Source organism: Psammomys obesus, unplaced genomic scaffold (assembly GCF_907164565.1).
Source record: "Psammomys obesus unplaced genomic scaffold, mPsaObe1.curated_primary_1811, whole genome shotgun sequence".
NCBI classification, from domain to species: Eukaryota; Metazoa; Chordata; class Mammalia; order Rodentia; family Muridae; genus Psammomys; species Psammomys obesus.
In genome coordinates, this window is record NW_026592737.1 from 1 (window position 1) to 15,588 (window position 15,588).

Sequence of the window (15,588 nt, forward strand, 5' to 3'; positions counted from 1 at the left end):
TGAACACACTCCCTTCTGGCCCTATCTTACATACACATACATGAACATACTTCCTTCTGACTCCAAAATCTTCACTTTCCCAGAACCGGAGATTCCGGCCCCCATGTCAGAGCTGACAGAGACCGTGGTCTGTGCCCTGGGGTTGTCTGTGGGCCTCGTGGGCATCGTGGTGGGCACCATCTTCATCTTCCAAGGCCTGCGGTCGGGTGGCCCCTCCAGACACCCAGGACCATTATGAGCCACACCTGCAGAGGAAGGTAAGGGAAAGAGGGAAGCCACTGCACGGGGGAGCGGGGAAGGGGGCCAAGGGAAGCATGGTGCGAACATTGCTGGAGAACTGTGCGGTGACGTCATCACAGCTCAGGAGCCCCTGGAACCCTCTCTCTCCTGTCTGCTGCAGGTGTGTGGCCCTCTCCAGGGGAGACGTGGTGCACTGGACGACCTGGCACAGTGTGTTTTCTGGCCCAGTTCATCGTCCTCGTCTTCCATCTCGCTTTTCTCTTGGACCTGAGGCTGTGCCCTCTCACAGCTCACATACCCTTAGAATAGCCTCCTGACCTGACTTTTGGTTTTCGGCATCTTTCGAATCCTATCTCCTGTAGAATCCTTCTGAGACCCTGACTCAGTAGCCCCATGAAACCAATAAATCACCTGTTATAAGTTGTCAACTGGTTTTCCCTTTGTTTGGTTTGGTTTTTCCTGGCTTTCATTTTGGAGTTTGCTGGAGGCAAGCCCATATACTCCCATGTCCAGTGACACAGGAACAACCAAATACAGCCCGAATGCCTTCTATCTTAGCCAAGGTTGGGCTTTCTCTCTCTTCTCGTTCCCAGCCCTGACCACTCTCCAGTCAGGTACAAGGAGGTCGGGTGAAATCTGCCTTGGTGCACACTTGCTGTAAGGAAAAACCAAGGCACAAGGGGCACAGCAGTAACCCCAGCACTCAGAGGCAGAGCAAGAGAGTCCTCACAAGTTGTGGCCAACCTGGTCTGCGCAAGTCAAGCTGGAGCTGTAGGGAAGGCCCTGTCTAAAGCAAAAATAAATAAATAAATAAATAAAAAGAAAAAAGAAACTACTTTAATTTTAATATAACCTATTAATGAAAAGAGCTTTGACTTTTAGAAGTAATAAAAGTTTAAGTGATATCAAAAGTCAAAACTGTTTTCAAAAAAATTTTGGACTCATCCAGGCCACTTCTAGAGACATTTAGGTGAGGTGGCTAGAGCCAACCTAGATGCAGACAGCAGCCTCTTGTGGGCCAAAGGAGAAGCCTTGACCTGTCTCTGCATCCTGACTGTGGAAACAATGTGACCAAACACCTCATGTTTCCCCTGCCTTTCCCGCCATGATGAACTGTGTCCCCACAAACTGTGATCCAAGGTAAACCCTTTCCCCTCCCCACTTCCCTCCCTCCTTCATTCCTTCTTTCCCTTCCTCACTAAGATGTTACAGTCAGATATTTGTCACCTAGAGAACTCCTACAATGACAGTTCATTTTCCAAGCTGACATGACAAGGTCCTATAGGTCACAGCTGGAAAAGTGGCCCATCATTAACCAAAACTTGTGATGCATGACAAATATCTTCTAAAGTATGTGTGGTATAAAATCTGTGAAGGTGATGAGATGCGTTTCCTCTGTTCTCACCATAAGAAGGTAAGAATTCTCACAGCAGGAAAGGAGATAAGTTACAAGAGCATCTGAACGGGGCATTGGTGTAAATTCCTGGAGTAAATACATGGGTAGAAGAAGGGAACAGAAACCACAGGCTTTCAGGGGCCAGACAGAGGTGTGGGCGCCTCACATCCTAAGTGAAGATGGGTTCATGCTGCACAGATTCCCTGAACCTGCTGGAGGCATTGGGGTGAATGTGGATAAAGGGTGTCTCTGGCAGGTTAGCCCAAGTGGGGCTCCGTGAATCCTCTGTAGATATCCCTGTGCCCTGGGAGAACACAACGCTTCAGCCCACCCCAATCTGTGCTCCTCATTCCTCCTAGTGATGGAGGCTTGGGGCTGTGAGATCAAAGTCCCAGGGAGCCAATGGTTTAGAATCTGTGGCAGCAGCTGTAGGTGCAGCAGCTGTTCTCACTGTCCCCACCATCCCCCTCCACCTCCACCATCCCCCACCACTCCCACCATCCCCCACCGCCCTCACCATCCCCTCCACCATCCCCCCACCCCCACCCCCGCCATCCCCCACTGCCCCCACCATCCCAAATATCCCCACTGTCCCCAAGGTCTCCACAGTACCAACTGCCCCCACTGTCCTCCACAGGAAACACTTCCAGAGGGCCAACAGATGGGTATACAAGGCTCTAATGAGTTTGTCCAAGACTCGCTCTTGAGAGTTAGGTCACCTAGTTTGAGACTTTGTGCTTCTGAAATTGTTTTACATCTTACATCCATCTTTCCACTCTGCAGCCACTGGCTGCATGATTAGCACTAAGAAGATACTGAGGGTTTTTATAAAACATGAGCTCATTTCTGTCCATGCCAGGTGCACCAGTGTGCTTAGAATGCAACGGGGGGAAACACAAACATCAGCACGGTAGATATACAGCACAGGTTAGTGCAGAGAATCGTACCAAAGACAGGCCTCAGCACATCACAGCCAGTACATTAAACTTCACATCATTGAGTAAATGATCTATTATTTCTTAGCCTTATCCCAGCTACAGTTTTGCAGTTACTATAGTTCCTTTGCGGTTATTGATAAAACCATGTTACACCCATTATTGCATTGGAATAATTTGTTATAAAATGAAAGCAGAACATATGCCTGCTGGGGATGAAGGGGATGAATTAGGAAGAGGTGTGAAGAGGGTAGTGAGGAACAAACAAAAGCAAAGTCTACCTGATGTGTTCCAGTATGTGCTTCTCTGTCGGGGACCATGCAAAAGGAACAGCAAAGCCGCTTTGAAACTCATGGAGTGTGGTCCACTGGTTACCACAACCAGGATGGGTGTTCTCAGAGAGGCAGAACCTGGGGACTGCGTCTCCTGAGGACTCCATGCTGTCATGGAGCATCGCTCTGCTTGCTGCCTCCGTGGTCTCCAACCCCTCATAACCTGTGAGCTGTATGGAAACTCTAAGGGCTTCCAGCCCCTCATGGGCAGTGTCATTGGCAGTTACAGTAATAGTGCTGAAGTTTCTCAGGCATTGCTGCTGGAGCAGATTAGTGATCCAACCATCACCCTTGGGAAGAACTTAGAGGTGTAAGTTAGGGTGTTTTTGTTAGTAGCTTTGATGTAGAAAATCTTGAGGAACAATTTAAAGCTCAGAAAGGCATTTTTAGTAGTTGAGCAAGGGGCTTATTGAGGTCGAAGAATAACAGCACAGCTCTTGTTATCTGACACGCCTTTCTTGCTAAAGATGGGTTGGTGATCAAGCACAACGATTAATTTCTTGTCCCCTTTTTGCCCTGATGTATATGTGCATATGTGTATCAGCTTCCTGATGTGATTTAATAAAAAATAATTGTTGGTGAGTAAGTGTGCACTCTGAAGATTTAAAGTAAAAATGGACTATATATATGTATATGTACATATATAAATTTAGATTTGTGATTCTTTTAAGATTTTTGTAAGATTACTTTTTGAGATAAATAATAAAATGATTGATCCTTTCTTTGTAACCATGAAATGCAACCCACTAGTAAGAGAACTGGCTGAGAAAAATTCCTTGCTTGTTTACTCTTTGTTAATCTGTAACAAGTTGCTTAGACAAGAATGTATGTAGATCCTTGGGAATAATTTGCTTTTTGCTTGTAATACATAAAATGTTTAATCATGTGAGGGTATTGGTTCATTCACTTAGAGAAAAATAGAATGTAACTACATGGTAATTTTTGTATTGCTTGAAAATTTTTGCTAGAGATATAAACTCTGAGAGAAGAAATGAAGTTGTTAGAGCCTTAGTTCATCCACTAAGAGAGTGTGTGTGAGAAAGAGAAAGAGTGTGTGTGTGTGTGTGTGTGTGAAAGAGAGAGAAAGAGAGAGAGAGAGAGAGAGAGAGAGTGCTTTACATTTGTCACTGACCCCACATCCCCTCCTTGGATTGCTGAACTCACTGTTGAGCTGGCCTCTGGCATGTTTTATTTGGAATACCCACAGAGGTCAGGAAATTAGTATGTGACCATGGGGCTCACTGCCAAAGGGGGGAAGTAAAATGTAGTGGGAAGGAGAAATAAAGGAATGGAAAGGGGGAAAGGGTCAAGTTGAATTGAACATGGGAGGGCAGAGGAGGAAATGTGGGGAAGGATAAATAACACTAAAGACGTCCCATAGAAACTTACTATGGAAAACTATTACTATAGAAGCTTTTTAAACACACACACACACACATGCACACACACACACACATGCACACACAAATACCCATGCACACATCCCCATACCTGCACACACATGTGCACACACACATGCACACACACATGCACAAACATGCACACATGTACCCAACACACGCAAGCACATGCTGCAGGACACTTGGTGACATTGTGAACCCTGAGATTATGAACTTGGAAAAACGTTTTTCTTGTGGTGTGGCACAGCCACAGCACACACCTTTAATTTAGTTCTTGGGAACTGAATAAGGTCTACCTTAGGTCAAGAGGCAGAACGCGTAACAGGGAGTGAGCGCTAATACACAGAGAGGAGGGACACTGAGCCGAAGAATACTTAAGACAGCAGGGAGATGGAGAAGCAGCTTCTTCCTTCTGGGACATCAGTAGAGTACAAAGCTGGGGGCTTTCTTTGCTTCTCTGAGCTAGTAGATTTTCACCCCAGCATCTGGCTCCTGGGCATTCATTGGTAAAAATCGAATGGCTGGTAATTTTTATTTTAAAACAACATTTGGCACCCAACCTGGGGCATGACCCCATTGACAGATCACTTCAGCTGTGAACAAACCGAAGCTATCAGATTTGGTAAGTCGTCTGGGAAACCCTCAAAGAGAGAGCTAAAGTACCATAGTAGAAGGCTCTAGGACCCTGTGTGGTGTTACTCTAGATGGCTTGAAAAAAGAAGCAGAAAATGAAAAGCTAAATAACTTAATTGTAACTGGCTCAATACCAAATATGATTATTATCATTTTGGTATTTTATACTTTATTCTTAATATCCATAATGGCTCTTTTTACTCAAAGAAGGATTGATAAAATATAAGCCTTAGAAGGAAAATTAGAGAGACTCATAAATGAGAATAACAAAATTATTCAGACACAGATAGAGGAATTTAGACAAGTTTTAGAAAGAACTAAGAAATATATTCAGACACAGGAATTTAGACACACAGACTATTAACTAATTCTAGAAATAAGCTTTGTCTAGTTTCCTGTGTGCATTTTCAGGTTTGAGTCTGAAGCAAGTAACTAGAAACAAAGTTTGTGTACCTAAGATGTGCTGAGTAGACTGTGATCCTAGAATCTTTCTGAGATCTGCTGGATACGGCATTTAAAATGTTTAGACTTTCTGCCATTTCTAACAGTAACCTTTTAAGTTTCCAAGAAGATGACAAGTCCACCTGGATTGTGGTCGTGAGACCACTGGGCAAAACTGTCCCCTGCCTTTTCTGCCACCAGGTTCTGCACAAACAGTGGAACCTTTGACTGCTTTGTTTTGTCTAGTCAGGACTCCACTAAGCTGACAAACACCACGCAGAGACCAGCTTTGGACTACAGACTGCTCAGGACATTGAAAATGTCCTAAGCAGAGTTCTCAGGAGACTGACATGAACATTTTACTGAACTTTGAACTCAAAAATACTTAACCCTAAGATTGCCAAATACAACCAAGCTGGACATTGTGCAAAGTTTGGCAGAAATAGCTTTGGTAATGTAAATAGTTTTACTGTGTTAGAGTTAAAAAATCTTTCCTTTTTATTTAGACAGAAAAGGGGGAAGCTTGATACCTTTCACCTGTTCAAACAAAAAACAAAGAGCCATCTTTAACTGATGTGTGCACACTGCACGTTTCACACAAATGTTTTTGCAGTAATGTGTATTACTTGTGAGCTTTTATGTGTTTACAGAACAAAAGGACCAGACAGCAGTGGGATGGAGGTAGCCTTGCCATCCAGGATGCTGAGATGCCGAGACATGTTTATTCCAGCATCCTGCTTGATCCGGCCTTAGACTGCCTCATTGCTGTTTCATCAGAACTTGCCTCCAGGACAGCCTCAAAGCAGCTAGCCCAATGGGTCCCGCCTCACAGACTGTTCCTGCATTTTCACGGCTCACGCAGACTGGGCAGCAAATGTTGACAGCCAGCCTCCTTAAGACTTGATCATTGTCCCAATTTCTTGGGCTCCCCAAAGGAGACTATATCCCAAATCAGCAGGAAACAATTTCAAGAGAGCAACTCCTTATTCCCAAGAGGCAGGGTGGGTGGGCTTTTGGTCGTTCGGTGGGTTATGGATGTTTGTTTTCATGTAGGGGGGATTTGGTTGCAAGTTAGTGTATGGTCTTGATCAGAGAGGAAACAAGGTATTGGAAGCTAGCCTCAGCGATTTCTCTCTTTCGTTTCTCTACCCTTCTTCCTTTCTGATGTAGGGAGAACAGGGTTGAAAAGAAAAAAGGAGGGTGTAGAAATAATATTAGAATAATCAGACTAGGAATTAGTAAGCCCAGGAAATCTAAACATGAAAATGTGTATCAGAGCACACAGAAGGCAGCGAAGCAGCTGTTTGATACTATGACTGACATATGTCATTCACTTGTCCAAATTCTCAGAATGTACCAACATCAGAAGTGATTGATGGGGCTGGAGAGATGGTTCAGTGGTTAAGAGCACTGGTTGCTCTGGTGGATGACCCAGGTTCAGGTCCCCAAACCAGCATGGCCTTTCACAGCTGACTGTCACTCCAGTGCCAGCGCGTGCACACCCTCTTCTGACCTCTGCGGGATCCTGAATCCATGTGGTGCACATACACACTCAGGCACACACATATACACATAAAATATAAATAAATAAAGAAATATCATAGCACTAATAAAAGAATGTAAAATATTGGAAGCTGGGGAGACGGCTCAGTGGTTTAGAGCACTGGCGGCTCTTGCAGAGGCCTCAGTCTGGTTGTCAGCCCTCATGGGGCAAATCACAGCCTTTCCCAATCCCAGAACAACGCCCTCCTCTGGCCTCCTCCGGCACTGCACACATGAGGTGCACAGACAGATGCAAAACGCTCAGATACCTGTACAATATTAATAAAAAAGATGGTAAGAAAAGCCGTAAGCTCTAAAAATTTTTTTTCTGTTAACAAATGTGCACATTTTCTAAATCAGAGGCATGCACAAAGGATAAAAATACTTTTGGACCTGAGAGGATATAAAATTTACTTAGCAAATATAATTTTATTGGTAATTGATTTGGATTATAACACACTAAAGAACAACTGTCAATCAGGAAACAGGAAGTCTAAGATATGGCAAAAAAGGACTCACTGTCATGGTTTCAGGACAGCTGAGTGGGCAGATGCTGTCTGTAAAGTGATAATCACTTTTTCCAACTTGTAGGAATAATCAATGAACAAAGTGCATAGACAATGATCATTGCAGCAGCAAGTCAGTGCTTCCGGCTTCACCAGCTTTTCCCTAAAGGCCAGAAAGCTCAATTTGACTCGTGGAAGTGCAAAGGAGAAGAGAGAAATAAAGCTGGAAACATCAATATCTTCCTCTAGAAAGAGGAATGAGAGAGATCGGCTGTATGCAAGGGAAGAGACAAAGATCCATACCCTGAACTGCCTACAGTAACCGGCGGGTCTCACAAGGTCAGCCGTGAAATCGGGCAGGGCTTTAGAAGGCGGCTGACTTCAGCCACAAGTTCATACTCTAACCCACAGGCAGCTGAGGCTCCCCAAACTGGGGTAAGGTTCAGGGTCTTTACACCCCAAAACAATGGAGCAAAACCCAGTGAGGCAGCCCTCATCACCTAAGGCAACCCCAAGAGAGTAAAAGCTTTGCTTCCATAGAGGAGTATGCGCAGAACAGAACAGCACCCACTGCAGAAACACTGTTAGTCACATGGAAGAAAACACAAACAAATGCTTTTGAAAATTCATCACCCAAATTTTTAAATAAAGCTGCCATATAATCCTGCAATCCTGCTTGTGGGTACATATGCAAACATATCCTTTGATATGTTGAAGAGAGGTCCACACGCCAGTGTTTACTGTAGCGATATTCACAATAACTAGAAACAGGCTAAATGTCCATGAATTATTAACAAAATATGGTGAATGTGTGTGTGTGTGTGTGTGTGTGTGTGTGTGTATGTGTGTATGTGTGTGTGCACGCACTATCTTGTTCTGGGAAAACTCAGACAACGACCTTGGGGAGAACTCCACGTGCAGTCTGTATACCCCATAGTGTCCCTGACTGGTGAGCGGCACTGCAGCCTGGATCCCAGGAGATAAAAGGGGAAACTTCCCCATTCTGATGTGTCCCCAGGGTGGAAATCCTGCTGATGTCTCTCTAGACAGGGTGTGGATGAGGTCGTGTTCCTCGGAGGCGTGGTCTTCTCTGATCCCAGGAACAGGCTTCCCTGTGCTTATGAAAGGAAACCCTGAAGATGTGTTTAAGCTCTCTGAGCTGAAACCACATCAGAGAGGCCAGTGTGTGTGTGTGTGTGTGTGTGTGTGTGTGTCTGTCTGTCTGTCTGTCTGTGTCTGTGTGTGTATGTGTGTGTGTGTGGTGACTTCCCTAGTAGCAGGTAAATGTTCACAGGTGATGGGGCTCCAGCCCTAAGCCTTTCAGCTCAGCAATGACACCATGAGCCTGTGTAGGATGGTACCCATGGAAGCTGGTGCCTCCAGTGAGGGAGCAAGAAGCACAGACGCTGCCCCACTTCTGTCACTTTAACTAATGTAAAAACATTAGTTATGTCTCTCATCGCTCTGCCAAAACACCTGACGGGGACCTGCAGGAGTGGAGGTGTGTGCTTTGGCTTACAAAGGCACAGCTTGTTATGACAGGGAGGGCTGGTAGCTGGGAGGTCACAGTAGTCCACTGTCAGGAAGCAGGGAGACCAGTGTCCAAACTCCTCTTTTACCATTTTTCCCAATCTGGAGCCTCAGCCCATGGTGGGATTTCCCACCTCAATCGAGTCTAGAGAGCCTTCGAAGATATGCCCAGAGATGTACTGCCCATCAACAGAAGCTGTCACAAGCCTACCAAAAGCAAACCACAATCGCCCCTTTGCATCTCCTGACACACACACACACACACACACACACACACACACACACACACACACACACGCCCACTGTGAAGAAATCTGGAGATCCAGCTGTTCCATGAGGCTGATGGAGCTATCTCCATGCTGCGGCTCTGAAAATTCATCTCCATAATAAGCGGGATGGACCCAGTGCCCGCTGATTACATCCTGTGTACAAAGTGTTTTCCAAGGTTGTATACGTCACCCAGGACTGATCAGGAAATATTTCCCTCTAATTGTCAAAACATCAGTGCACGTACAACAGAGTCAGAACTACACATTCCGAGATAAGATTTGAGGTAATAAGGAAGAGACTGAAAACAGATGTGAAAGGAGCAGAGGAAAAAACAAATGACAAAGGCGTAGACAGAGAAAAAGGAAAAGAAAATCCTCGGTGCAGTGGAACAGACACAGGGAAGGAGACAAAGATGGAGAGAGCACAGCTGGGGATGAGTGCACAGACAGGGAGACGCAGGGGAGGGTAGAAGAGGCAACTGAGAAGAGGTCAGTGTCTCATCAGCTACAGGTACCCAGTCACTCTGGAAACACCCCAGCTTCCTTACGGCACCAACCAAACAAGATTAAGTTGGGTTTTTATCATTTGCAACCACAAAGAGTGCTTCATTGTTGACTGTAATCTCTCAGAAATGAAGCTGAGCCTCAGTCAGTGTGACCTCATGGGACACATTTGACACACTGGTGAGAGGTCACAGCCTCTGCCACCAACCTACCATGCTCTGCCCTCACCAACCTGAGAGAGACTTATGTGAGAGCAGCGCACTGCAGAGCAGGAGTCTGAGCCATGACGATGTGACAGCTGGGCCTCCTCTGCCACCCATGCATGGATGCCAGGATGTGTCTGATCTCCTTCATAGTGGAAACTGCTACTTTTGGCCACAGTTTGGCTGGGTCACTTTGTCCCACACAACTCCCACCCACCCTGCTCAGTTACAGAGGACACAGATGGTTCAGAATGTGTTTAATCATGAAAAAGGGGCGACTGGTTTCAGCACATCTCTTCAGCAGCCTGTGTGGGACAATGGAGACAGAAGCCTGGGGTCTGAGCCATGGGCAGAGTCACAGTACATAGACAGAGTCTCTAGAATCGGCTCAGGGCAGAGCCAAAGACAGAGCCTTGGGGACTCGGGATCACAAGAGCTGAGCTGGGTACACTGGCAGTCTGCTGGACTCCAAATCAGAGCGTGGCAGGCAGGCTGGCACAGACAGGTACTTGGGGACATTCAGGCCTTACAGTGTGACAGTCAACTCACTGTCAGAGTCATTGTAGGAGCCCTGTGGAGGGGAGAGAGAGAGAGCGGTCACAGGAGGGACAGAGAGAAAGCAGTCACAGGGGGCCCTGAAGCTGCCCGGCTCTTCTAATCCCATAGTTAGACATAGGAAGCTGATGTCCCGGCCATGCCACCCGCTTCCCCACAGCCTGTGCAAAGGTGAAAGCAGCTACAGGGAGACAGAGCTTCACAGGACACAAACGTGAGGGAGGGGAAGAGAAGCCACCACCTCCCAGGGAGCATGAAGGAGCCCATCTTTCTGGTAAGTTGGAGGGATCTGTCTTCAGCCTCTGCCTGCCACTATCAACATCCAGGATCAAGTCTCCAGTGCAGGGCACAGAGCAGCCAATAGCTAGGTGTCTGAGCTCACAGCTCAGGCTCCACTCAAGACACCACTCAAGTGATGGTGGCAAAGTCCCACCAGGAACAATCCCTGGGGCTGCCCACAAGCTGTGACACCTGCTGGGACACTCTCAACCCCACAGCAGAGACAGACTATGAACCAGGACTGTGCCAGGTAAACCAGCACAGTCCTTTCCCTCACACTCTTCCCTCTCACTCTTCCCTCACACTCTTCTCTCTCACTCTTCCCTCTCACCTTTCCTTCACACCCACACCCTTGCACCACTCCCCAGGTAAGGGCTGAAACATTACCTGCTGGAGGAGGCCCTCGAGCCCCTACAAAGGAAGTCACATAGAGAAAGAAAGATGTTATAAAAACAGAGACTCTCTCGCACAGCCAAAGGGGCGAGGGGTCATGCAGCTTAGCTGTAGCTGTTCTCTCATCATCTGTACCCACTAAGACCCTGAGGACACCCACACACACAGACACACACACACAGACACACACACACACAGAGACACACACACACACACACACACACACACTGAATAAAACTGCCACCAGAAGAGAAAAAGCAAGGCCTGTGCTCGCTCATTGGTGGAAGCTTCTGAAAAGGAGACTGTAGAGTGGTGGACAGTGAAGGATGTCATGGAATGAGCACCCCCGTGGCTCTGCAGCACTCACACAAGCAGTAAAATCAGATTCCATCATCTCCCCTGGGATCTCCATGTCCTCCCACCCCCAGCCCATCTCCTTCCTTCAGCCAGCCCCCACCCCCAGCCCCCCAGAGCTCCTCACCTTTCTGACTCCTGTGACGGAAGAAAAGGCCCAAGCCGAGGAAGATCAGCCCGAGCACGAAGCCCCCGATGCCACTCAGCATCTTGCCCTGGGCAGACTCAGACTGCGCCCCTGGGGAGCAGAGCCAAACGTCAGCTTTTGTCTCCACACAACACAACAGCCCTGGCGAGAGCCTAAAGTCCAGCCTGAGCCATATGAGGTGACAGAGCCGGGAAGAGAGTTCTCTGCTCTGGCCTCGCCCCCAGGCGAGGAAGGACCAGGAGATCTGAACACCGGTTGGGGAGGGGAAGGGGCTAAGTGGATGTTTGCTCCTCAGACTTACTACAGTCTTGAGCTAAAACACCCGGTTGTCAGCTCCTCTCAACATTAGGGACCAGCTCCAGGACCCCAGTGTATGCAGTGATCTCCCAGAGCCACTGTCAGGGAGGACCATCAGGTCAGGGCTCTCCTGATGCCCTTTCTATGAGGCGAGGAATATGGTTTCCTGTAGTTCTCAGCTCAGCTATGGAATCAGACAATACAGGACAAGTGATGGGGTGGGGGGAATTGGGGGAAAGGGTAGATGGCATCAGGGGATGGGGTGGATGGCATTGGGGAATGGGGGGGTGGCATGGGGGGATAGAATGGGGGCATCGGGGGGATGGGGTAGGTGGCACTGGGAGAGTGGGGGTGGAACTGGGGGGATGGGGTGGCTGGCATGGGGGAGATGGTCTGGTTGGCACGGGAGGCATGAGGTAAAAACAGCTAAAATCCCGTGTCATGTGAGCTCACAATGAGAGAGAAAAGTTCTTACTCCACTCCACGGTGACGGGGCTCTGCAGGCTGCGGTGCTCCACTTGGCAGGTGTAGACGTCTCCCCGCTGAGGGGTCATCTCCAGCATGACCAGGACCTGGTAGGTCCAGTCCCCGTTCTTAATAAGCTGCGTGGACACAACCCCCGAGGTCTCCTCCTGGCCGTTCCGGAACCAGCGCACTTTGACCTGGGCTGGGTAGAAATCTGTCACGGAGCAGACCAGCAGGTTGTGGTGGTTGAGGGCCTCGGTCCTGGACAGGGAGATGGCCACCTTGGGCTGCTCTAGGGTGACAGATGGGAAGACTGTGGGTGAGATGGGGGCACGAGGACAGGGAGATGGTGAGAGGGGGACACGGGGACAGGGAGAAGGTAGGTGAGAGGGGGACACGGGGACAGGGAGATGGTGAGATGGGGCACGTGGACAGGGAGAAGGTAGGTGAGAGGGGGACACGGGGACAGGGAGATGGTGGTGAGATGGGGACACGGGGACAGGGAGAAGGTAGGTGAGATGGGGACACTGGGACAGGGAGATGGTGAGAGGGAGACACGGGGACAGGGAGAAGGTAGGTGAGATGGGCCACGTGGACAGGGAGATGGTGAGATGGGACACGGGGACAGGGAGAAGGTAGGTGAGATGGGGACACATGGACAGGGAGATGGTGAGATGGGGCACGTGGACAGGGAGATGGTGGTGAGATGGGGACACGGGGACAGGGAGATGGTGAGAGGGGGACATGGGGACAGGGGGATGGTGAGAGGGGGACACGGAGACAGGGAGATGGTGAGTGAGATGTGGGGGCACATTGGGAGGCTCCAAATGGGGAAGAGGCGGGGTAGTGATGCCTGAGTTCTAATATTGAGTGAATATCAACTCCACAAATGTACATTTAGCAGTCACTGGGGAAATGGCAGTCAGTGGCTCTTATACAATGTGAAATGTTGTGAGACAAAGGAAGCTGGGCAGTGGTGCAGGCCTTAATCCAGCACTGTCCTGCCAAGGCTACACAGAGAAGCCCTGCCTCAGTAAATAAATAAATAATTAGTAAATAAAGAAAGGATTTTCCTTAAAATAAGTAAATAAAGGCGACATCACTTCCTCATCTCCTCAGCCTGTCAATGCACAGTGGGACAGACGTCTTTGCCATCATGTCCACTACCTCAGAAGCCAGCTCACTGTTTCCCTTGTCCCTTGAGGGTGAGAACAGCGCGCATTCTAATGTGTTCCGTGAACTGGGGACATTTTGTCGTCACTGCTGACCCCTCCCCTTCCAGTTCCACAGTCAAGTGCGTCAGTTACTGCTGCATTCACTGCTGTGAGGACTCAACTCCCAACAAGACCCGAAGAACGGACCACTGCAGTTGAGTAACAAGGTTTCCGGGAAAGCACGAGGGGAGCGTGAGCAGTGCTCTGAGGCGGCTCACTCAGTTGCAATGAACCAATGAACCGTGTTAAATCTGAACACTTGCCTAACATGGCGCTGTGATTGGCCTCGTGTCTAAGGGGGAGTGTGCTAGGAGTGGAAATGAGCCAAGGAAGAGATTGGGCTTGAGTGAAAGCTTCAGGGGTGACCCCAACACGCCCCCCCCCCCACCACCAGCAGTGGCCTCATGCGGGGTTGGGGGAGGTGGGAAGGGAGTAAATGCAGCCAGGATCCTGCTGGTTCTAGGGCGGGGCAGGTAAAGTACAGCCGCCCTCTCCTCGGAGAAGGGAGGCTGGAGGCCCGTAGTTAGGAACCTTGCTGCCCTTGCGGAGGACCTGGGTTCGGTTCGCAGCCCTGTCTGTAACTCCAGGTCCAGGGGCTCCAATGACGAGGCCCTCTTTTAGTACTTCCCCTCAGATTTTTAGTTAGCACAGCCTACTCCAGAGCAGGAGGAAGAGCGAGGCCTTCGGTGAGTGCCAGGCAGCAAACAGCCCTGAGGGGAGGACCTCGGCCCTCGAGGGGACAAGCGGAAGTCTGGATGGCGTGAGTGACCGACCACTCAGTGGCCTGTCACCCGAGGCCCCTCGGTGCTCAGCTCCCCTGGCTGGCGCTGCCGGTGGCCGCGGGGCTCCCAGCAGAGTCCTGTCAGGGGAGCTGGGCCGCACCGGGCAGAGGGCGGCCGTGAGGAGGCTGCGGCCGCTCCGAGAGCCCTGGCTGCCCCGGGCCGGCTCGGACCCCCGCGCCCGCCGCGCTCCCCCGCCCCCGCGGAGCCGCCCCGCGCTCACCGAGCCGCCGCAGGGAGGTGCTGGCATCCGGCCCCTCGTAGTTGTGTCTGCACACCGTGTCCGTCTCGGCCCGCTTCTGCTCCATGAACTCCTTCTGGCTGTTGAAGTACTCGGCATACGGCCGCCCCCACTCGGCCACCGCGCGGAACTCGCCCACGTCGCTGTCGAAGCGCACGAACTCCTCCTGGTTGTAGATGTATCTGTCCACACCCCGCACGCGCTGCGTCCCGTTGGTGAAGTAGCACAGGCCCTTGAGCTGGATCACGGAGTCCCCTGCGGGCGGACGGGGCGGCGGAGACCCGGGGCTCGGACGGGCAGTCGGGCGCCTCCCCGGCCGCGCGCCTCCCCGGGCCGCCTCCCCGCACGGAAGAGCGCCGAGGGGCTCGCCCGGCAGGAGCGGTCCTCGGGGAGCTCGCGGGGTGCTCGGGCGAAAGGCGGAAAGGGAGAGGACGCTCGGCCGTCCCTGCCGCAGCCCGCGGGGCCCCTGAGCGCCGCCCGAGCGTGCCCAGCGCGCGGTGATGCTCCCGGCGCCTGAGTGCAAGAGCTGGAGCCGCGGCCGCGTGTAAGAGGCGCTGTCTCCTCTCCTCTCCATTCCCCTACCCTCCCCTCCCCGCCTGTCCTCTTCTTTCCTCCTCTCCTCCTCTCCCCTCCCCTCCCCTCCGCTCTCCTCCCCTCTTCGCAATGAGCCCTTCCCCGGCTCTCACAGTTCCCTTCCCCGCCTAAGGTTCTCTTGGAAATTCAGTTTCCCAGGCCGGTGTTTGAATTTTCGTTCCCACTTGACCGAGAAATCTGGACTCCTTGTCCGCTGGCTTCCCTCCGCCTAGAGCCTGTCTCCCTAAACCTCCACTCCACCTCGGGACCACAAGTCCAGCGCTGCTTGCTGCCTGCGTTTCTCCAGCTCAGAATCGAGCATTTCCCCCAGACGAGGACGTGGAGGGGTGGGTGGGCAG

General features: G+C 50.3%; 2 protein-coding genes across 2 annotated transcripts; one reads left to right on the top strand and one right to left on the bottom strand.

Annotated features, from left to right (window-relative positions):
- Positions 1–83: 83 nt before the first annotated feature.
- LOC129683095 (H-2 class II histocompatibility antigen, A-F alpha chain-like) lies at positions 84–668 on the top strand (the record flags this gene model as incomplete). Its single annotated transcript, XM_055615698.1, is given in 2 exon segments — positions 84–257; positions 401–668. A coding segment is annotated over 1 exon segment (155 nt), but the record flags the coding sequence as incomplete, so codon positions are not given.
- Positions 669–10,173: 9,505 nt separating this feature from the next.
- LOC129683096 (rano class II histocompatibility antigen, A beta chain-like) lies at positions 10,174–15,230 on the bottom strand. The gene is made up of 5 exons (XM_055615699.1): positions 14,639–15,230; positions 12,433–12,714; positions 11,640–11,750; positions 11,153–11,176; positions 10,174–10,502 (listed from the first exon to the last, which is right to left on the bottom strand). The coding sequence occupies exons 1-5, from the start codon at positions 15,228–15,230 to the stop codon at positions 10,489–10,491; spliced, it is 1,023 nt and encodes a 340-aa protein (XP_055471674.1). The 3' UTR covers positions 10,174–10,488.
- Between the last annotated feature and the right edge of the window lie 358 nt (positions 15,231–15,588).